The 23,381-nt window shown below is 40.4% G+C and overlaps 1 protein-coding gene across 13 annotated transcripts in view; it reads left to right on the top strand.

The window, feature by feature from the left end:
* Positions 1 to 19,097, top strand: part of CNST (consortin, connexin sorting protein) — a 121,736-nt gene extending 102,639 nt beyond the window's left edge. For all 13 annotated transcript variants that reach the window (XM_072732813.1, XM_072732812.1, XM_026003419.2 and 10 more), the window contains 2 exons: positions 12,734 to 12,869; positions 16,424 to 19,097. In XM_072732813.1, the coding sequence (XP_072588914.1) occupies positions 12,734 to 12,869; positions 16,424 to 16,629 (342 nt within the window). In that variant the 3' untranslated portion in view covers positions 16,630 to 19,097. The remainder of the gene's footprint in view (positions 1 to 12,733; positions 12,870 to 16,423) is intronic.
* The last annotated feature ends 4,284 nt before the right edge of the window (positions 19,098 to 23,381 follow it).

Below are 23,381 nucleotides of genomic sequence, written 5' to 3'. Positions count from 1 at the left end.
TCACACCCCGGGCCAAATGTGGCACTAAATCACTGGGCCACCGGGGCTGCCCACGTTTTAAAATACAATGAGAAACTGGGTGGATTCTCAAGCCATTAAGTTATATGTTGTAAGTCTTCTCTTTCTTGTAGTATTAATTTATAAGCTGTAGTTTGATCAGATTTCATACTTACTGCTTCACTAAGACAAATTTTATACATAATATAAAGTTTCTCCAAACAGTAAGGAAGCTGGTCAAAACAAAACATATCATGGTAGACAGGATCAAGATGATCAGTCTTCTTTGTTTGATAATACAATTTTTTTAAGTTAAGAGGGAAAAAGGGGGTGCCTGGGCAGCTTAGTCAATGAAGCGTCTGCCCTTGACTCAGGTCATAATCTCAGGGTCCTGAGATCGAGCCCCCATCAGACTCCTTGCTCTGCGGAGAGCCTGCTTCTCCTTCTCCCTCTGCCCTTTCCCCTGTTTTTGTGCTGTCTCTCAAATAAACAAAATAGAAATCTTTAAAAAAATAATAATAATAAAGTTAAGGGGGAAAAATCCATATGCAAACTGTAGCCCCAGTGGAAGGTGGCTTTGTTCAGTGGAAAGAACAGTCTTACACAGTCTAAAGTCACATACAGACCCACCCACTAGCAACCCTGCAGAGTTCCTGCTAACCTCTCCATGTATGTTTCCTCCCCTGAAAATTAGGATACCAACTACTCTTCCTGTTTTTCATCTTCTAGGATTTTCCAAGTAAGCTTTTAAGTCCCATTTATAGCCATTGTTTTCTCTTTCTGCATCATCATTGGAGGGAAAAAAACAAACTTTAAGTAGAAACTGAAAAAGCAACAGAGCCAGAATGGACAGCAGAGTACCCAGGAAAGCAGCGCCCTGCAGGAGCTTGCTCAGATCCTCAGCTGTCAGGCCACTGGCTTGCTGCATTGCCACTTCTAGTCAGCTCCCCAGCAGCTAGTCCTAATTTGTTCTTGACTAAGTTAGATAAAATAATAAAGCACTTGATCTATTATTCATTCGTTTATTTTAACTAGATCTTTTTATTACCATTTGCAAGTCAGTCCTCTATAAACTATGATTTTTTTTTTCTTCCTAATTTCCTCTTGAGATTGTTTCATAGTACTTAATGAGTGCAGAGTTTCTGTTTGGGTTGATGAAAATTTTAGAAATAGATACTAGTAGTGGTGGCACAACATTGTGAATATAATTAATACACTGAATTGTTAAGACTGCAATTTTATATTAGACATACCTTACCACAATTTTTTCTTAAAGTTAAAAAAAAGATTAAATAGAGGGGTGCCTGGCTGGTTCAGTCAGTGGAGCATTGCAACTCTTGATCTCGGGGTCGTGAGTTCGAGCCCAACATTGGGTGTACAAATTATATAAAAATAAAATCTTCAAAAGAATAGTGTTTTCATTAAAATAAAATAAATAAATAAAGCCAGTAGTAAAATACTGGACCCAGTATTCCTTCCCTTGTTCATTTTCACCAGGCTTCTGATACAGGGAACTATCAAAACACCTATATTCAAATCTAGCTGTAATACCAAAAGTTTCCCCTTCCCTGACCACTGCTTTTCACACCAATGATCCAGTTGACCCTGTGGAGAAAAGACAGAAGGTCTAGTTTTAGATTTTTAGGTATAAATGGTGAAGGGTCAGAGTGCTCCTGATGGGTCTCCTACTTTACAGAATACCTGTAGTCGGGGTTTGCTATTGAACTACAGCCACATGGAGTGTTCTTCCTTCAACTCATAACGTCAGTTTTTCCTACTAGATAACACCTCACAGGGGTAGAAACGTTTTTTTTTAAGGCTTTATTTATTCATGAGAGAGAGAGAGAGAGAAGCAGAGACACAGGCAGAGGGAGAAGCAGGCTCCATGCAGGGAGCCCAATATCGCACTCGATCCCAGAACTCCAGGATCACGCCCTGGACTGAAGGCAGGTGCTCAACTGCTGAGCCATCCAGGCGTCCCAGGGGTAGAAACGATTTACGTTTTAAACTTGTCTTTCCTGTGAAGTTCTCTTCTGTAAGTGCTGCTTCCCTTTCCTAAAATTCTATTGATCTGTTAAGTTGTGCTATTTTAAGAACCCCAAAAGCTACATATGATTAACAAAACTAATTTATATTCCTGTGATAATGGTGAACAGATTGTTTCTGAATATTTCCTCTCCATTCTGAGGAATATGCTTCAATAAATTCTGCCTCACCCTGACAGGAAAAGAGCTTTAAAGTTTCAAAACTAAAAAATCACTAGTGCAGGATGCTTGGGTGGCTCAGTGGTTGAGCATCTGCCTTTGGCTCAGAGCATGATTCCAAGGTCCCGAGATTGAGTCCTGCATCAGGCTCCCCGGAGGGAGCCTGCTTATCCCTCTGCCTGTGTCTCCACCTCTCTCTCTGTCTCTCATGAATAAATAAATAAAATCTTTAAAATAAAATTAAAATTAAAAATCACTAATGCTTACAATTTCCTTACTACCTTAAGAGTGAAGTTTTGGCCTAAATAAAATGTCCAGGCGATATTGGGTTTGCTTGTAAGTGCAAACTTCTTTCTTTCTTTTTTTTTTTTTTTTTTAATTTTATTAATTTATTTGAGAAAGCGCATGAGCTGAGGTGAAGGGCATGGAGACCGAGACGGAGAAGCAGACTCCATTGAGCAGGGAGCCTAACTTGGGGCTGGATCCCAGGACCCTGGGAACATCATCTGAGCCGAAGGCAGATGCCTTTCCAACCAACTGAGCCACCCAGGCACCCTGCAAACTTCTTTTTAATACAAACACTGTTGTATGTTCTCAGCAGCATCCTACTAAGGCTCTCTGTTCCATCAAGTGCTGATTATACAGTGAGGATTCAGATGAACTTCTGATTTCATCTATTGGGGCCTCACCTGGGTAATTTTCCTGGACTTGTTTTTAAAATATTTTTCATGCTTCCATATTTTGGTGAATAGAAGATACAGAGCATAATGTCTTAATAACCAAATATTTGCACACAGTGTGTTCATGCCCTCTGGAGCCACAGAGGCTGCTAGGTCTACTCTCTTCCAGATTGCTGTGCTGCCCTAGTGAGTCCTCCAGTCTCTCTTCCAAACCGACCCTTGCTTCTGTGAGTGACTCTGCCCCTAAGCAATTTCCTCACTGGTCTTCACTCTGCCAACCTCTGTGGTTATGGTGGAATGGTCACAATGAAAGTCACTACCACATTTTCCCCATTTGTTGGTCTCCCTGCTTTCATTCTCTTGGCACTTCCGCATTGCTCAACTGTTGATGCGGTGCTGCTTGGCTTTGACAACCATCACCAGCCCATTGGGAGCGTTTGCTGTTGTCTTTTAAACAATCAGGGGCACCTGGGTGGTTCAGTGGTTGAGCGTCTGCCTTTGGCTCAGGGTGTGATCCTGGGGTCCTGGGATCGAGTCCGCATCAGGCTCCCCCGCAGGGAGTCTACCTCTCCCTCTGCCTATGTCTCTGCCTCTCTCTGTGTGTCTCTCATGAATAAATAAATAAAATCTTTTAAAAAAAAAAATTAGAGACGCCTGGGTGGCTCAGCAGTTGAGCACCTGTCTTTGGCCCAGGGCCTGATCCTGGAGACCCGGGATTGAGTCCCACATTGGGCTCCCTGCATGGAGCCTGCTTCTCTCTCTGCTTCTCTCTTTGCCTATGTCTCTGCCTCTCTCTCTCTGTGTCTTTCATGAATAAATAAAATCTTTATTAAAAAAATTAGGTTCATCACATCAAATGAAATAATTTATGCAGAATCTCATGGAGAATGAAAACTGTTTACACTAATTTAATTCCAGGATGTAGAGACATGTGTAAATGAAACTTTTCTGGGTTTTTTTTTTTTTTGAAGATTTTATTTATTTATTCATAGAGATGCAGAGAGAGAGAGAGGGGCAGAGACACAGGCAGAGGGAGAAGCAGGCTCCATGCAGAGAGCCTGACTTGGGACTCGATCCAGGGTCTCCAAGATCACGCCCTAGGCTGCAGGCGGCACTAAACCGCTGCGCCCCCAGAGCTGCCCTTTTCTGGGTTTTAGAAGCAGTTTTAAATCCAGAACAACTTTTCTAGGTAAAATGATAGCTTAGTATCTGAAACACTGATGTTCTTTCCTATGTAAAAAAAGAGCATGACACCCTCTCACTGGAAGTATAACTGGCACTGTTTTAATTTCTTTAAAAGATTTTATTTGAGAAAAAGAGCACAAGTGGAACAGAGGCAGAAGCAGACTCCCCACTAAGCAGGGAGCCCGACATGGGGCCCAATCTCAGGACCACAGGATAATGACTCGTGCTGAAGGCAAACACCCAACCAACTGAGCCACCCAGGCTCCCCAACCGGTGCTATTTTTAAAAGCATCAAAAACATTCATGCTCATTTCATAGATATTTAACATAAGAAGTGCATCACATGTACAGTGTCAGCAAGGTAGAGATTCACTCTTTTGGGGTCCCTCCTTAGTAATTTTTATGTGACTTCTGTGTGTACAATGATTGCAGATGCAGTGGCTAAAAATTCAGATAGGGACACTCCATATATAAAGCCTGCATTCCCAACAGGTGTCCAAATCCAAGTGTTATCTGTTGGCTGAATTTCACTATCCTAGTTTTGGGGAAAAAATGAAATTTTATTACAATACCCATGAAATTCTGACATTATTTTAATGTCAAAACCCAAACTGCCTCTACCCAAGGAGCCTGGTAATGCCAATAAATCACTGACTTGCTTGGTTCTGGAACCTGGGAGGGTTGTGTTACCTTCTTTTAAAACCCTTCAGCTGTTATGGGGCATCTGGGTGACTCAGTGGGTTGAGCAGCTGACTCCTGACTTGGGCTGAGGTCATGATCTCAGGGTTGTGGGACTGAGCCTCCCCATAGGCTCCACACAAAGTGGAGAGGCTGCTTGTCCCTCATTCTCTCTGCTCCTCCCCCTGCTTCTGCTCTCTATCTCTAAAATAAATAAATAAAATCTAAAAAAAAAAAACAAAAACAAAAACAAAACACTGCCAGTTCTTCAGCTGTACCTAGCATCAAACCTGACACAAGAAATGAGTTATTCAAATTCAAGATGGTGTCATGATCCAACCCCATACTGCTAATAAAAGTCCACTCTGGGATCCCTGGGTGGCTCACAGCGGTTTAGCGCCTGCCTTCGGCCCAGGGCGTGATCCTGGAGACCCAGGATCGAGTCCTGCATCAGGCTTCCTGCATGGAGCCTGCTTCTCCCTCTGCCTGTGTCTCTGCCTCTTTCTTTCTTTCTTTCTTTCTTTCTTTCTTTCTTTCTTTCTTTCTCTCTCTCTCTCTCTCTCTCTCTCTCTCTCTCTCTCTCTCCCTCTCTCTCTCTCTCTCTCTCTCTTTGTGTCTCTCATGAATAAATAAATAAATCTTTAAAAACAATAAAAGTCCACTCAGCTTGTAGTAGGTTGTTCCGTAAGGGAGTAGGAGTGAGGGAATTGTTTTTGTTTTCTGAGTAACATTGAATATTGGGGAAATTTCATGAAAATTAATCTGTCTTTTCATATTGAAAAGAATCATAGTATATAATTTAAGAGATCCCCTTCGTGAGCACATTTTAGCAGCATGATACACCATATGAAGATAAACCATTCATTTTTCCTCATTAATATATACATGTGTAATCTATTTGTGGGGACTGATACGGTATGTTCAGAAAACTATAATAAATGTTTCAGATTGCAATCGATACTTGTCTTTAAAAATTATGTTATAATCATTTTAAATTTTTGTTTTAATTTTCTTATTTATTTATTTATTTATTTATGATAGTCACACGCAGAGAGAGAGAGAGAGGCAGAGACACAGGCAGAGGGAGAAGCAGGCTCCATGCACCGGGAGCCCGGCGTGGGATTCGATCCCAGGTCTCCAGGATCGCGCCCTGGGCCAAAGGCAGGCGCCAAACCGCTGCGCTACCCAGGGATCCCCTATTTTAAAAAGTTTTTAATACGGGGTGCCTAGAGGCTCAATCCATGAAGCATCTGCCTTCAGCTCAGGTCATGATGCCAGGGTCCTGGGATTTAGCCCAGCTTTGGGCTCCCTGCTCAGGAGAGAGTCTGCTTCTCCCTCTGCCTCTGCCCCTCCATGCTGCTTGAGCACACATTTTTTCTCTCTCAAATAATAAAATCTTTTTTTAAAAAAAATACATTTTTGTATTTTCTACAAAGCTAACACATTATTGCCAATAATGGTCACCTACACAGAAGGCTTTTGTTTTGTTTTGTTTTTCTTTTTTTTTTTAATTTTTATTTATTTATGATAGTCACACAGAGAGAGAGAGAGGCAGAGACATAGGCAGAGGGAGAAGCAGGCTCCATGCACCGGGAGCCCGACGTGGGATTCGATCCCGGGTCTCCAGGATCGCGCCCTGAGCCAAAGGCAGGCGCTAAACCGCTGCGCCACCCAGGGATCCCTTTTGTTTTGTTTTTAAACTGAGTTTACTTAGAAAAATAAATAACCTTTTAAAACATATTTAGTTTTGGTTATGTTAAGGGGGAAAATCTATGTTATCCAAATAAGTATAAGCTAGGTGCTGTCTGCAGGTAAACTGCTCATCTGTGTATTCATTTTACCTTTGGCATATTTGTTGAGTACCTACTATATACTCTAGAAACTGAGGACACACCAGCGAGCACAGGTCAGGTCTCTGCTTTTGTGAAGCTTACTCTCTAGATGGAGAGACACATAATAAATAAGTTCACATAAAAATAAACAATATAGGGGCACCCCGGGGGTCTCGGTGGGTTAAGTGTGGGACTCGATCTCAGCTCAGGTCTTGATCTCAGGTTTGTGAGTTCAACCGTCGCACTGATCAAGCGGGAGGGAGGCACTGGGAGAGCTGGCGCCACTGGGGCACAGTGAACGAGGGGAGGCGGGCAGGCTGCGCGGCCGGTTCCTGGAGGGCCTCTGGACCAGGGTAGGGAACTGGAGTCAAATTCAGTGGGTGGCGGAAAGCCGAGGTTTTGAGCAGGACCTGTGACCAGATCTGCTTTCTGGCTCCACTGCGGAGAGCAGGAGGCACAGGAAGCAGAGCCAAAGCAAGACCGATCAGGTTATGGCCGCAGGCAAGGTGTGGGAGGCTGGGCCAAGGCAAGGAGACCGATCAGGTTTTGGCCACAGTTCAGGTGAGAAGTCCTGAAGAGTGGGCTGCAGTGGCTGTGGTGAGGATGCCCTTTGAGCGAGGACTGACGAGACTGGCTGATGGGTTAGAGTCGGGCTGTGACTGAAGCAGCCACCCCAAGAGCAGGAAAATCAAATGTTCTGTTCTGGAATCTACCTATTATATTTTATTTATTTATTTGAGAGAGAGATCTCGAGCACAGAGAGAGAGGGAGAAACACACACACACATACACACACACCCCAGGAAGCCTGACCTGGGGCTCCATCCAGGACGCCAGGAGTATGACCTAAGCCACCCAGGCGCCCATGGAGTCTACCTATTTAAACAATGGGAGTTTAAAAGTAGAGTGGTTCTTAACATTCTTATTTCTTTTCCTACTTTATACTTATTAAGTGGTTAAGCAAACAAAAGCAAATTACAAAAACATGAAGTGGTGCCTAATCTAGAAACTTAGATAATAAAATAATTTGGAGGCGCATGGATGGTTCAGTTGGTAAAGCATCCGCCTTCCACTCAGGTCATGATCCCCAGGTCCTGAGATTGAGCCCCGAGTTGGGCTGCTTGCTATGCGGCGGAGTCTTCTCCCTCTACCTCCCTGTTTGTGCTCGCACGCGCTCTCTCTCTCTCTCTCTCTCTCATTCATTCTCTCTCAAATAAATAAATAAAATCTTTTTTCAAACCTATTTTTATTTTAAAAAAACAAAGCCTCTTTCCTTTTTAAACTCCTCTTTTAAAAGTCCAGCATTGAGCAGCCCCGGTTGCACAGCGGTTTGGCGCCGACTGCAGCCCAGGGTGTGATCCTGGAGACTTGGGATCGAGTCCTGCATCGGGCTCCCTGCATGGAGCCTGCTTCTCCCTCTGCCTGTGTCTCTGCCTCTGTGTGTGTGTGTGTGTGTCACTCATGAATAAATAAATAAAATCTTTAAAAATAAAAGTCCAGCATTGATGTACTTCATTATTATTTGTTTTTTCCTCTTTTTTGCTCTCTCCCTATTGCACTAAGATGCAGCACTGCGGGGCCAGAGGTCACCACTGCTTTCTTTCTGAAAGATGGCTTTCCTCCTCTAGCTGCCTCCTCTTGCTCCTGCTGTGACTGATAATATTAATTTGCTGTATGAGAAGCCATGACATTAATCTACTTGCAGAGTAATTGAATGACACAGAAGCTCTTTCCTCTACCCATCTCCTCCCCCATGTCGCTAGATCAGTGGATTTAGCCATTAGTTTAAGTATCTCTTAAATGGGGTGATGTGTAAGGTAAGGATTTGTCACAAGAGGTAACAAGTACTTTGGAAACACAAAAGAAACTGCTTGGGTTTATTTGAAAATTCTGTTCATCTCACTTTCACTGCAATATGTAACAGGCAACACTAAGCAGACTTTTAATAGTCCTAGAGAATAAGTTCTCTTCACGTAAAGAAAATGGCAAAAGGTTTAACGAACTTGTATCCGAACCCTATGGGGAGCAGGCGCAACAAATGTAAGCAGGTTACGTGAGCTGCCTAAGCTTGGCTATTCTGTAAAATGGGACTGCTGATGCCTGTGTGCTAGAGTTGTAAAGATTGTGGCATGTCGTGTAAATGTGTACTGATTCACTAAATTGTACTTCTTACTCTGGAGCCCAAATCTAAGGGAGCTGGCAGGGAGCATCTCTTGTTGCTTCAGTGAACAGGGATGGTAAATTTGACACGTTCTTCTATTGGGAAACCACAGGCAAGTAAGCCACTTAGAATATACAAGTATGATTTGTGAATGTCAATTCTCAGGTCATTGAGAAACCAAGCGTGTGTTCCTGTTCAAAATTTACCAGCCCTGAACTTCAGAATTGAGCAGGCTTCTGTCACTAGAAGAGTATTATGTGGTATCTGCTTTCTCCTTTAATTTTTTTTTGCGGAAGCAGTTCTAACAGCAAGGCCCTCTCAGTGGGATCCTTGTCAGTTAGGATTCACTGTGCCAAGCAAAACTTTGTTTTTTTATGACTAGTTAATTCTTAAAACACTATTTAAGATGTCATTGATATTTGAGGGGACACACAGAGGAACTCTTTCCTTGCAAATGTATGGGACTAAGCTAGATGGATATTTTGTTTTGCTTTTGTTTTTAATTCTGTGCTAATTCATGGAGTACCACCAGTGACAATTACATTAATTACAGTTTAGACGTTCTTTTTGTTCTCAGTGGAAGGGCTGTTATACTTTGTTTGGACAGGAAAGAAACTTGGTAATTGAAGTGGGAAACTAAGTTAGGTTTTTAAAAGCTTTATTTTTTTATTTAAAAATTAGCCTTTTAATGTTGACATTATGGTTAAAAAAAGGGGAAAACGGCATTGAAACTTTTTTTTACAATAGTTTGGAGAAGATGCATTTCCGTGTGTCCATAATCATCATCTCTACCTATGTAGAAGCACTTGGCAGTCTTTTGAGTGAGACCTCAAACTAAGACCCTGACCTTGCTTGGGCTTACTTGCCTTTGTACCATAGAATCAAGGAAAACTCTGCAAGTTGTTTCTTAAATGTTTATGTTTGACTGCCTTGGTGTGGTAGGTGGAATTTCTGTCCTGGGGATGGGTTCTAAGACCCCTGCCCAAAACTCCTGCCAAAACAGGAAGGACGGCATCCATTTGTCTTCTAAGAGTTGCCCCCTTGGCATTCATCTCCCATGCCTAAAATTGGTCCCACCATACCTTGTATAAGGTGTGGTTAGATTTCTAGACAAGAATTAAGGGTTGATTGGGGAAGGGTGTCAAAACAGAATGTTGGCCCATCTCACACAACTGTGTCTTTTATTTTGTTGCAAATTGTTCCACCTTTGGCCATTAGAAGCACCTTCAGGTTGGCTTCTGTGTTGTTCTGACAAACCCCATTCTTTATAGCATACTTCCTCATATTCCTCAGTGCTACAAACTGTTCCAGGTTCATGGAGGATTTTTCCTGCTCTGGCCCTTAAGGCAGGGGCCTACCAGGCTGGTGTGCTACCACTGGCTGCTACATCTCAGAAGCACATCTGTGTCTTTCAGATGACTTCAGAGTTTCTCGCTTGGTCCTTCAATATACTTTTATTCACATTCACTGTATTTTATTTTATTTTATTTTATTTTATTTTATTTTATTTTATTTTATTTTATTTTATTTTTCATTTTTAAGATTCCATCCATTTATTCATGAGAGATGCAGAGAGAGGCAGAGACATAGGTCGAGGGAGAAGCAGGCTCCCTGTGGGGAGCCTGATATGGGACTCCATCCCAGGACTCCGAGATCACAACCTGAACCAAAGGCAGATGCTCAACCAGTGAGCCACCCAGGTGCCCCTGTCTTTTTATTTATGATTTGAGTCTGTTTCTTGAATTTACAGATTGAAAATTCGTATCACAAAGATATGAAAGTAATAGTAACGCCACCCTGGGGCTCATCCTCACGATTATTCTTTTTTTTTTTAATTTTTTTTTTATTTATCTATGATAGTCACACACACACACACAGAGAGAGAGAGAGAGGCAGAGACACAGGCAGAAGGAGAAGCAGGCTCCATGCACCGGGAGCCCGACATGGGATTCGACCCAGGGTCTCCAGGATTACGCCCTGGGCCAAAGGCAGGCACCAAACCACTGCGCCACCCAGGGATCCCCCTCACAATTATTCTTTTTTTTTTTTTTTCCTCACAATTATTCTTAATAGGACTGTTTTTTCCTTAGTAGTTAAAGCAACTTGAAAACACTTATGATAGGTGAATTCGCTGTGGGTAAATGTAGGACTTTATTTTATGGAGAAAAATAGTGAATCAGTCTATGATAATTCCACCCCCCTTTTTTTTTTACATTTACTAAAAATAAAGAGAATATCAGTGATACATCGTTAGTAGTAATATAGCCACTAAAAGTCATTTCTGTTTTTCATCTCTTCCTCTTCAGAAACTTAGGAGGACTTTTTTTCCTCTCTTTTTTTCAGTGTGCTACTTGTAAAATCAGTTTTCTCTGTCATAGAAAGGAGCTCTTTAATGCTATATAAGGGAGTGTTTAATGTTGCTTTCTAAAGAAACATTTGGAAGGCTATTCCCTTGCATATTTGTACATTCCATTTTAATGTCACTAAAGTGCTTTAGTTTTCTCAAAAGAAGGACATTTGAAATACACATTTCCTATAAAAAGAATAAATTGCTGACATTGATTTTTTTCTTTTTTTTGAGATAATGGTTTCTATAGACCCATGTTCAGGAAAGCCTAGTAGAATATTATATTGAGTTATTTGGCCCTAAAAGCTTTGAGTTATAAAAAGAACTAATAGGATCAATAATATTTATACATAGCACATTATCAGAGATGACTGGCTGGAGCTGGAAATTATATTAAGTATTTTATGCCATTAATCAGAGAAATGACATTACAGGCAGCCCTCAGCTTCCAGTGACCTGCTCCCAGCAAGTCACTGACATCTGCAATGTTATGCCCACAATGCCCACCTGTGTCATCACCTGCAGCTTGTCCACGCAGGCCACTCACAAGCTAACTTCTCTGAATCAACCTGCTGCTTAGGGAGGGGCTTTTGTTTCCTAGTCTGTCTCTACCAACTGATCCCCTTCTCCATACACCGTGGAGTCTCTAAACTCCTAAATGGCAAGGGTTTTTGTTTTTGTCTTTATTCCTAAATAAGCCGTGGGGTGGAGGCAGGAGCGGAGTCTCTGGGGGAAAACCAGGAGGCATCACAGAAAGGGGTAGAGGTGGGGGACAAATGTTAGCTAACTCTACAAAGGGCCAAATAGTAAACATTTTAGACTTTAGGGTCTGCTGGAGCCTCCTGTCGGCTGTTGTAGCAGCCCCACACGGTGTGTGGATGAGTTGGCTTGGCTGTGTTGCCAGTAAATGTTATTTATAAAAAGTAGGCAGAGGGCCTTTGGCCTACTGCCCATAGTTTGCCAACCTCTGCGTATTACAAAGTTAACATATCCCTAGGAAACTGGCTCTGAGATATTCCAGAAAAGAAGTCCTTAAAATATTTTGAACAGTAGAGAATAATTTAATAAATACATAGTTTCTCAGAAGAACTGAGCTTAGCACCCATTTTGATGTTAAAAGTTGGCATCCAGGGGCACCTGGCTGGCTGAGTCAGTAGAGCATGCAACTCTCGATCTCAGATTCATGAGTTCATAGTATCAAGTAGATTTTGAGTCTCACACATTCATTTCTTAAAAATTGCTAGAAAAAGAAGTGGTGGATCATCAGCCTCTGTTATAAAGCAAAAGCCAGCACTCATAATTAGCAGAGAGGGGCTTTGAGTGGCCATTTTATAGCCCTCCTATGGGGGAAGTGGAGCCCAGAGCAGGGTGGGTACAAAAAGCCTGGTGTCCAGTCCCTGCACGCTGCATCAGAGCACCTGGCCCTGGCGTTGGCTCAGGGCTGTGTGAAAGTGGCTAGAATTTCAGATGTGTGTGTATTTGGCAGTCACCTGCATAAAATGAAATATTATCTTGTTATAATGATTCTGATGATTCACTATGATGTTTTTTCTGTAGGAGGTGGATAAACCTAACAGAAACTGTAACAGAAATGCAAGTGCCTGTTGAATAGAACTGAATAAAACATTCCTTGTGAATTATCTTGGACAGGTTGTCCCTGCTGAAGGATTGGTCTCTATATTGAAGAAGAGGAATGAGAGTGGAGGAGACCATCCTGCCCAGATGCAGCAGAAACCATCGAAGCGAAGAGTAAGGTTCCAGGAGATCGATGATGACTTAGATCAAGGTAAAGCACCCTGGGGCCCTGTGTAGCATGGAGCTGCTTCTCGGGGTCGGCTGAGAGTGGGTCTGGACCTGGAAAGATATCTGGTAATGGAGTTTGTAAAAGAACATGTGTGCTCACTTGCTTTATATTCCACAAAGAAATACATAGAATCGAATGATCATCAGCTCTTCCGTTATTCCTGAGCATTTTGTTCAAATAAATGAGCAAGTTGTAAAATTCAACTCCTGGCCTCCCTGTCTCACAGATGGTATGCTGGAAGCTCATTTCAATGTCCTGTTTAATACTTGTTTTTTTTTTTTTAAGTGAGCCTGCTACCTTTTTTTTTTTTTTTTTAAAGATTTTATTTATTTATGAGAGACAGAGAGAGAGAGGCAGAACACAGGCAGAGGGAGAAGCAGGCTCCATGCAGGAAGCCTGATGTGGGACTCGATTCCAGGTCTCCAGGATCAGGCCCTGGGCTGAAGGTGGCACTAAACCGCTGAGCCACCTGGGCTGCCCCCGGTTTTTTGTTTTTTTTTTTTAAGTGGCATTTAATACTCCTTTGTAAGTTTGAGAAGTATTTATGGATTACAAGGATATTCTCTGTGGTGATTTCTTCCTGACTCTACAGAAGGTGGCTCTCCAGAGCAGCACTGTGACACTGTTGCTCATGTTTGGCACTCCCCTTCTAGGCCTGTCTGCATTGGTTGCTAGGTTTACTGAAGGCCTAGGTCACTAAGGATGAGAGGAAATACAGCCAAGAGCTTTTCGACTTGTTTCTCAAGTTTGTAAAACAGCTACATTGTTAAAATAACAGTGTAAACGTGGCTCTGCTTTCTAAAGTGATAGCAGTAGAGGTTTCTAAATTTTTATAGTAGAAAGCTTCTAATTTAGAGTAATAAAGGAGCCTTGGGAATAATCTATTCCCATCCCTCCTTTTACCTCTGCACCTTGCAGACTTTCCCAGTCTTCTACAGAGAGAGTGCTCCATTCTCTGCACAATGGCACTGAATCCTTGCTTCCCAGAGGAGCCCCAGATTTACAAACGACGTTCCTACATACTTAGTAGCCATCACGTCTTTGACCAGGTCACTTAGTGTATGTTCTGCAGCCACTTGGGCCTCTCAGCCTCCAGATTGGCTGAACAGCTCTAAACAGTATCAACACCTGTTGATAAAACAAGATCGATTTTTAAAAATAAAGTGTTTAAATGTTAACATATAAATATATGATTATGAAGAAAAATGTGGAAAGCTACATGCACTAGATTGTTAACATAGATAAGGGAGTGAGAGTGCATAATGCCAAAAAACAGAAAAGAAGGTCAAAAATGAACTGACCAAAAAAAACAAAAAAAACCCAGAGATATATTAATGACATTATATTCATTTGTAGAAAAATATATTTGCACATATATATTATTAAACTTATTGACTATTACAATTTATTAAACTATAAATTTGTAAATCACAGAACAATACAATTACATAATCCTATTTACCTAAGAATCCTGAAACCTGTGTCTCTGATCTGGAAGGATATGCACTAGATTTGAGTGTTTGCTTCTGGGGTGGGAGGGGAATATGCTTTAGTAGGAGAAAAACAGAGAATCCCTTAGATTCTTAGATGTTTTTGCTTTTGAATTTTTATTTTTTTTTAATTTTTTTTAAAATTTTTTAAGATTTTATTTATTCATGGAGACACACAGAGAGAGAGAGAGAGAGAGAGAGGCAGAGACACAGGCAGAGGGAGAAGCAGGCCCCATGCAGGGAACCTGATGCGGGACTCGATCCTGGGACTCCAGGATCACGCCCTGGGCCGAAGACAGACACTAAACCGCTAAGCCACCGAGGGATCCCCGCGTTTGAATTTTTACAGGAAAAATATGTTCACTTATTACTGGAAAATCTTCCAAATAAAGTTCATTTTGTTTATATTACATTTTGTAAAATGTGGGGATTTTAACATAAAAGTAATAAATGCTAATCATGGAAAACTCATGGAGTAATGGGGCACCTGGGTGGTCCAGTCTGACTCTTGGTTTTGGCTCAGGTCATGATCTTGGAGTCACAGGACCCAGCCCCATATCAGGCTCCATGCTCAGTGGGAAATCTGCTTGAGATTCTCTCTTTCCCTCTCTCTCTGCCCCTCTCCCCCACCTTGGACATGTGTGCTCTTTTTCTTTGTCTTTTAAAAATAAATAAAATCTAAAAAATACCCCACAAACTCATGCAGTAATGAAGTAAAACAGTATCAAGTCTAGCAACCTTCCCTTGAGGGTTTCCCCCAAGTACTAATTAAAGTTTCCCCCAAGTACTAATTGAAGTTACCATCTTTTCAAGACACATTGTGTGTATATGTGCGCACATGTGCATATACACACTGACACATATGGCTTTTGTTTTAACACAGATGGGTTCGTTATATATTGTTAGGTCACTTCTTTTTCATTTAACTATCAATCTTGGATATCTTCCTATAAGAGAATACATTAAATTTTCTTCATTCTATTAAATAATTACATGTTATTTCATAACACGATTGTCCCACAATTATCTAACTGTTCCATTGTAACTGGAATAACTGAGTTATTCTCGACTTTTTGTTCTAACAAACTTTGCCACAATGAACATGCCCATAAATACACTAGTATGCATTGTGCAAATATATAGGCTGATTCTTGGGAGTGAATTTGTTGGACTAAGTGATAGGGTCTAGCTGCCCTGAGGTGGTCCTGGTTTACACCTGTCTTCCCAGCTTTGTTCCCCATCTCTCGTTCTCAAACATGTCCTGGTCAGGAGGATAGATAAATTTAAAGTTTTAATAGAGGGATCCCTGGGTGGCGCAGCGGTTTGGCACCTGCCTTTGGCCCAGGGCGCGATCCTGGAGACTCAGGATCGAGTCCCACGTCGGGCTCCCGGTGCATGGAGCCTGCTTCTCCCTCTGCCTGTGTCTCTGCCTCTCTCTCTCTCTCTCTCTCTCTGACTATCATGAATAAATAAATAAAATCTTTAAAAAAAAAAAATAAAAAAAATAAAAAAAATAAATAAATAAAGTTTTAATAGATACTGCCAAATCACCTTCCAAGAAGGTTCTGAAAACTTTTTAGTCTTTTTCCAAATTTGAAATGTTTTTCTTAATTATGAATGATCATTGAGACTTTCCAACTGAAGAATAGCTATCTTCTTAATACAGAGAGCTGATACATTTTTTATTAAAAACAGACCTGCCTGTTATTAAGAAAAATCACTGAACTAGCGAAAACATTTCTGTTCCACTAAAGGATAAGAATAAAATTGAGTAGGGGAGTAGGGACACCTCGGGGCTCAGTTGGGTAAGTGTCTGCCTTTGGCTCAGGTGATGATCTCAGGGTCCTGAGATGGAGTCGCCTATGGCAACTACTAGGTGCCACTCATGCAGTCGTCAGGTACACTAGCTTTCCATCAGCAACCCCAGCCACTGGAGGACTCTGGTTAACTAGAAACATCTACTTCCAGTGGTCAGTGAGAAGACAGCAGATGCCAGGATTTCCATTTTTGCCTCAACTTAACCTTTCTCTGTTCTCATGTTTGCAGATGAAGTTGGAGGTGGTTCCTGTATTTTACTGGTCTTGCTGTGCATAGTGACGGTGTTCCTCAGTGTTGGGGGAACTGCATTGTACTGCACTTTCGGTGACATGGAGTCCCCCATGTGTACAGACTTTGCAGACAACGTGGACTTCTATTACACCAAGTTACTGCAGGGAATGGCAGAACTGAAACACTGGATCTACCTCTCCTAGCAGCACGCAAGAGGCACAGACATGCTGGCAGTGAAAAAGAGTGAAACTTTCCAAACAGCTTTTATTTCAGGAGTTCTGTAACATGCGTCCCTCCCCCAGTGAGGAGCCCTGACCATCCAGAAATGGCAGCTTTAAATGGTAATCCTGAGGAGCTCTCAGAGTAATCCACATACTGAGGCAGATGTCCGTTTGAGCATCGTGGATGTGAGGAATAGGCACGTCCCCTGCTCTGTGCTGCTTCCTAGTGTAGTGAGCTAAGCTGAGCAGAGTTCAAGGGCACTGTTGCAGCCGCATCATTTTTAGCTGCCTTGTCAAGCTAATAGTTAAAGGACACTTGGTTTACATTTGTTAGTCCAAAGACATTGCTTCCAGCCATCACGCAATAACTTTGTGTATAATCAAAAGGAGTTACCTTACAGTTTCTTTGTCTTTTTTTTTTTTTTTTCAGTTAACCTTGGGAGCTGTGTAATTTAGGCTTTTTTTGTGCATTATTTCCAGATTCCATTTTCCATTTGTGAAATGATTGTGTGTGTGCACACACACGAGCGTGTGTGCACACACACATGCATGCATGTCTGTTTCAAATGGTTATCATAAGCAGATACCCGACACAGAATAACAAAGATGATCTTTATTTGAACCTGACTGTAGATGTGCAGGCACAAGTAAAAGGCTTAACTGTGGAACAGATGAATGGTAGAAATCTTGGCCCTGAAATCAGACAGTGTGATAGATCTGTGACAATTAATTTGATTAACTAGACAGAAATTAATCACAGGCCTGGAAGTAAAGAGGAAAAAGTAAAGAGCTTCCCCTCAGTCTCAGCACACCACTTCATTGTGGATACAGTGCTTCCTGGGGTATGATGAATGCTGGACTCACTTCTCAGGACATGAACACCTATTTATTATGCTTTGAAAATATAAGAACCAGAATACAAAGATAAGATGTTAGTTCCTGCTCTAAATGTTTTAATTCTGGTCTTATGTAAAATAAACTCCTACTTTCACAAATGCAATTAAATCACAATATATAATTCAGTATTAACAAATCACGCGTTCAGATGTTTGAATGTGCATTCATATCATGGTTTTGATTTAGACCTCTTATGGCGTCATGAAGCTAAAATTCAATCAATCATATCTTAAATAGATAAGTGTCAGATTTTTGTTTAAATGTGTCAGTTCAGTGGCATTTCCTTTTCTAAGGTACAGTCTAACATTTAGAAAGCCTTGCTTTGGCTTTTTATAGCATAGGCAGCATTTTAACAGAAACAGGACACATGAATTCTAGTTTTTTAGCAAATGATCATCATTTTGTATTTTTTGTTTAGATCATTTGAAAGAAAAAGGGAGAAATTACTTTCTAGTTGTTACTGGCAGGTACAGTAGCTCCCTGTGTGTTTCTGCTTATTTATTTCGATCATGTGAATTTTAAAGGGCTTTTTATATAAGTTGGAAGTGTGTTGTTGAGCATGCATTCGGTGATCCCGATGCTACATATTTAATTGCTATGTACTTAGTGTTTTGATTTTCTATAATTTCAGTTCAGTGTATTTTTAGGCTTGTTAATTTTTGAATTGATGTTTTATTTTCACTTATAACACAGTTTGACTTATCTCTTTCATGTCACCATAAACTGTAATATTTTCAAGAATTATAGATCAAAGATATTTATTTAGAAGTGTACAAGATACTGAAATTTAGATTCGTTATACTTAAGGCTGATTTTATTAGAGGATTATTTTAATGTTCTATAATAAATTTTAAGAATTTGTATTCAGATTGTATGTAAAATATGTAAAATGTTGATGGTACTATCTTATGTGGTTCTATAAAAGACATTCACAAAGTCTGCTGTGAGGGGTATCCCCATCATAGATGAACCTTTTCTGTTTAACCCTCGTGATTTCTAGTTACAGGAATTTGGTGGTGGTGATTTCTGCCAATTTTATGTCAAGATAAATCAGAATTTCCCTCCTGTTCACCTCCTTTAGGTCACTGTCAAAGTCCTAAATAACCTATAGTGTCATATTTGTCTAAAGGCTGCCAGGGCCACTGCCTCTGAAACCGAAGCTCTCACCCCAAGGCATAAAGACTGAGATCTCCTACCTGGTTCTCTGGGTCCAGCTGAGTATCAGAGAGGCCATGTGTGTACTCACCACTTCCCAGGGAGGGCAAGGTGAGCTCAGGAGCTAATTGATATCTTGACTTAAAATAAGCATGAAATGTCAACTAGAAAAATTAGGGCAACTTTAAAAAAATGTAATAGTCATTTATTGCATGAATTGGATTAATTCCATCTGGTGATAAAAGAGAAAATTGTTATCTCATGCATAAAAAATTCATTCCAGTTTTACTACAGTGTAATCTTTTTCTGCCATTTGAAAGTACTGACAACTATTTGTAACTAATCTTCCTTAAAAACTGTATTTGAGGGTAACAGATCAAGCTTGGAATTTAAAATTACACCAAGTGTCTCGGAGAGTTTATTTGAATCCTGGGGTACTGAGAAAAGCCTTAAAGGGACAGTAAAATGCTTTGAGAAGTTGGTCTGGCCCCACATGGGCATCTATTTTGGGAAGTCTAAGAGATCCCTACACAAAAGGTCTTCTGGTTCTAAAACATGTCCTTATCTGCCTGACCCAGTAACTGAAATTTACTCTAAAAACTCATTCCTTCTGATTTAAAAATGACAAGTGTGAATTGGGGCCTGCTGGGGTGGCAGGGTACAGAAGGAGTAGGAATTGAGACATAAAAGCAGGAAGGTGGAAAAAGAACAAAGACAGCAAAAAAAAAAAAAAAAAAAAAGAACAAAGACAGCCTTTGACCACTCACCTGCTTTGCTGAGGCTGGTTTTGTGGCATTTACCCTCAGTTTTTGCCTTCCCAGTAAAGGGATCTGTATAATTTCCTTTGATTTCCGTGGGTTTAAATAATATTAATGCACCCTTGTACACTTCGTGTGCAGTGTACATAGTTTTCACATTTACTCATTTGATGCTTCCATTAGTAACCACACATCTCTAAGCACAGGTTTGTATCTCCCAAATCCAGCCTGCTTTCCATTGTCATGTTGCCTCCACCCCCAAAAAGAATGAAAGTGATCTAGGGTTGACAGCATAAATTCTAGTGCCATCTGCTGCTTTAATGACCTCAGAGATCAACATTTATTGAGCCTTGTGTACTAGCCCTGTGAAAGATACAGGAAGCTAAAAATTTCCAAGGATTCGAGGACAATTTAAATCTTTCTGGGTTTAGGGTGCTGAAATAAAAGATATTTCTTCTCCCTGGTTCAAACAAGAGCAACTCCTAAACTCAAATTTTTGCCTATTGCCCTGACATGAGTGCAGATCCATGAGCAGTGTCAATCACATCAATCACCAGCGTGGAAACTCAACAAATGTGTGTGTGCCTGTAGTGTGCCTAGAGCTGAGCTGGCTGCTGGAGCTCCAGAAACGAGAAATCCTATTAGCTTAAAATTAGTGTCTGATGAGGCACATGCATTTGTGAAGGAGGAATCAAAATGAGGAAATTGAGACTCATGCTCCCCATGGGAATAGAAACTTGAGTTCATTCTTTCCTACCAGGTGTCATGCACTATAAGGAATAAAATTCTAGGGGTGCCTGGGTGGCTCAGGTGGTTAAGTGTCTGCCTTCAGCTCAGGTCATGATCCCAGGGTCCTGGGATCAAGCCCTGTGTCGGGCTCCCTGCTCAGTGGGGAGTCTGCTTCTCCGTCTCCCTTTGCCGCTTCCCCTGCTCATGCTCACATGTGCATAGACACACTCTCTCTCAAATAAATAAATAAATAAATAAAATTATTTTTTAAAAAAGTAAATCTAGGCTTCTTGCATAACAGCGTGATAGGAATGTTTTCTCATAACCTAAGTTGTACTTAGTACTTTTCACTTCCATTTGTGGCATTAATAGCTGGTGGGCTTTCCAGCAGTGGAAAGCTTCAGTAAGAGCCTTCTTCAAAATTGAAAGCCTCAATAGCCCCAAGTAGCACAAGTGAAAACCACAAAACTCCAGGTCCAGATGCTTCCTTAGTAAATTCTATCATTTAAGTGAGAAATCCTATCCATCCTGCAAAATACCTCAAAAATGAGAGTGTACTTGCCAGTTTGTTTCAAGGGACCAGTATTAACTCTGAAACCAAAACCAAACAAGACAATAAGATACCTAAAGACCAATATCACTCATGACTTAGCCTAACAAATATAGTAGATCCAATCTAGCAATATACACACGAGGTAATACAGTATCATGACCAATTGAGATTAATCCCAGGAGTAAGTATAATGTTTTCACATTCAAAAATCACTCAGTGTAATTCACCATTTTAATAAGAAAACCATATTACCATACCAATAAATGCATACAATTCATACACCATTCATGATAAAAACTCTGATCAAAGTAGGACTTCCTTAACTTGATCAAGGGCATTTCTGAAAAACCTGCAGCTAATATTAAATACCTAATTGAAAAAAAGACAAATGCTTCTCTTCCTCAGGTCAGCAACAAGGCAAGAATGTGCACTCTGACCACTTCTATTCAATGTTGTACCAGATGACCTATGACAAGGCAAGAAATAAAAGGCATACCAATTAGAAAGGACGAAATAAAATGTTTTGCCAATGACATGATTGTTTATCCAGAAAATCCTAAGGAATCTGTAAAATGCTATTAGAATAAGCAAGGTTAGGAAATTCACAGGATACAAGGTCAATATACAAAAAAATCAATAGTATTTCTGGGTATTAGCAATGAACCACTGGAACATGAAATTAAAAATTGTAAAAAAGTCACCAAAGACATGAAGGACTCAAATTTAACAAAATGTGTGCAAAGCCTGTGCAATGGAAACTATAAGCCACTGCTGAAAGAAGGATCCCTAAATAAATGAGGAGACACCATCTGCTCATGGAGTAGAAGACTTTGTGTTGTGAAGATGTCAGTTCCCTCCAGATCGATCTGCAGACCTGACACCACCTCGAAGTCCCAGCAGTGTCTACAAATGGACAGGCCAATTTTATAATTTGCGCAAGGATGTAGATGACTTCTAATATAAACAGTGAGGGGCACCTAGGTGGCACAGTTAGGCACCAGACTCAGGTCATGATCTCAGAGTCATGAAATCAAGCTCCACATCAGGCTCTACTCTGTGCTCACTACAGAGTCTACTTGAGATTCTCTTTACCTCTCCCTGTGCCCCATCCCTTGCATTATCTCACTCTATCTCTCTCCAATAAATAAATCTTAAAAAAAGAAGAAGAAGAAGATAGCCAATGAATCCATGAGAACAAAATAGCAGGACATGTGCATCTTGATTTCAAAACTGAATGTCACAGTAATCAAACTGGCGTGTAAGAAGACTGTCCAGACATGCATCTGCATGGACACTAGTGATCTTCTACAAAGGCTCCAAGGTAATTCAGTGGGGCAAAGGGAAGTCTTCAGCAGGTAATGCTGAAACAACTGCATATCCCATTTGGAGTAAAATACACTTAGACCTTTACTTCACACATAAAAATTAACTAGAAATAAATGGATCCAAAGGCAAAGGATGAAACTTCAAAAAGAAAACAAAATATCTGCAACCTTTGGGTAAGGAAGGTTTCTTAGAACATAACATACAAACTATAAAAGAAAAACAATGTATTAACTGAACTTGAAAAACTTGTACTCTTTGGGGGCACCTGGCTGGCCCAAATGGTAGAGCATGCGGCTCTTGATCTCAGGGTTGTGAGTTCGGGCCCCTGATTGGGTGTACAGATTCCTTAAAGTCTTTAATAAATAAATAAGTAAATAAAAACATGTACTCTTTGAATCATATAGTTAGGAAAAAGCAAGCTGAAGAACAGAAAAAGTATTCGCCAATAACTATCTGCAAAAGGCCTTGTATTCAGAATATGTGAAGATCATACAACTTGTATTTTGTCATACAAAATTATGACAAACAATCCAGTTAAAAATCTTTGGACACCTTTTATAAAATAAAATACCAATTGCTAATGAGCACATGAAAAGATGCTGAATATCATTAGTCATCAAGAAAATTCAAATTGGAACAATGAGAAACCTGCTAGAATGATTAAAATTACAAACACTGACAAAGCCCCAGGGAATGCAAGGGTCATTTGGCATAAGAAAATCAATGTAATGATGCCATTAATAGAACAAGGTGGGGGGGCGGGACAAGATGCAAACTGATGCAGAAAAGGCATTTGACAAAAATCCAACATACCTTTATGATAAAAACTCTCAATAGCCTAGGAATAGAAGGGAACTTCCTCAATATGATAAAGGGCATTTACCAAAAAAAAAAAACAAAAAACAAAAAAACAAAATTCACAGCTATTATGGTGAGAGACTGGAAGCTTTCCCCTTAAGATCAGGATTCTACTTTCACCACTGCTATTCAATATGCTACTGGAAGTTCTAGGCAGAATTAGACAAAATAATAAAAGGCATCCAAATTGAAAAATATGTAAAACTATTTGCAGATGACTATACATAAGATACATATAATCCAAAAAAATCCACAAGAAAGTTACCAGAGCTAATAAATGAATTCATCAAAGTTACTGGATCCAAGATCAACACACAAAAATCAATTGTTTTTAAATACCAGCAGTTAAAATTCCAGAAGGGCAATTAAGAAGGTAATTTCATTTATAAAATAATCTAAAAGAAGAAGAAGAATAAAAAGAATCTAAAAGAATAAAATACATAGGAATGAATTGAGCC

The sequence above is a fragment of the Vulpes vulpes genome, chromosome 13 (assembly GCF_048418805.1).
Source record: "Vulpes vulpes isolate BD-2025 chromosome 13, VulVul3, whole genome shotgun sequence".
Lineage (NCBI taxonomy): Eukaryota > Metazoa > Chordata > Mammalia > Carnivora > Canidae > Vulpes > Vulpes vulpes.
The sequence above is the reverse complement of the archived record's forward strand: the minus strand, read 5'-3'. Positions and strand labels throughout refer to the sequence as shown.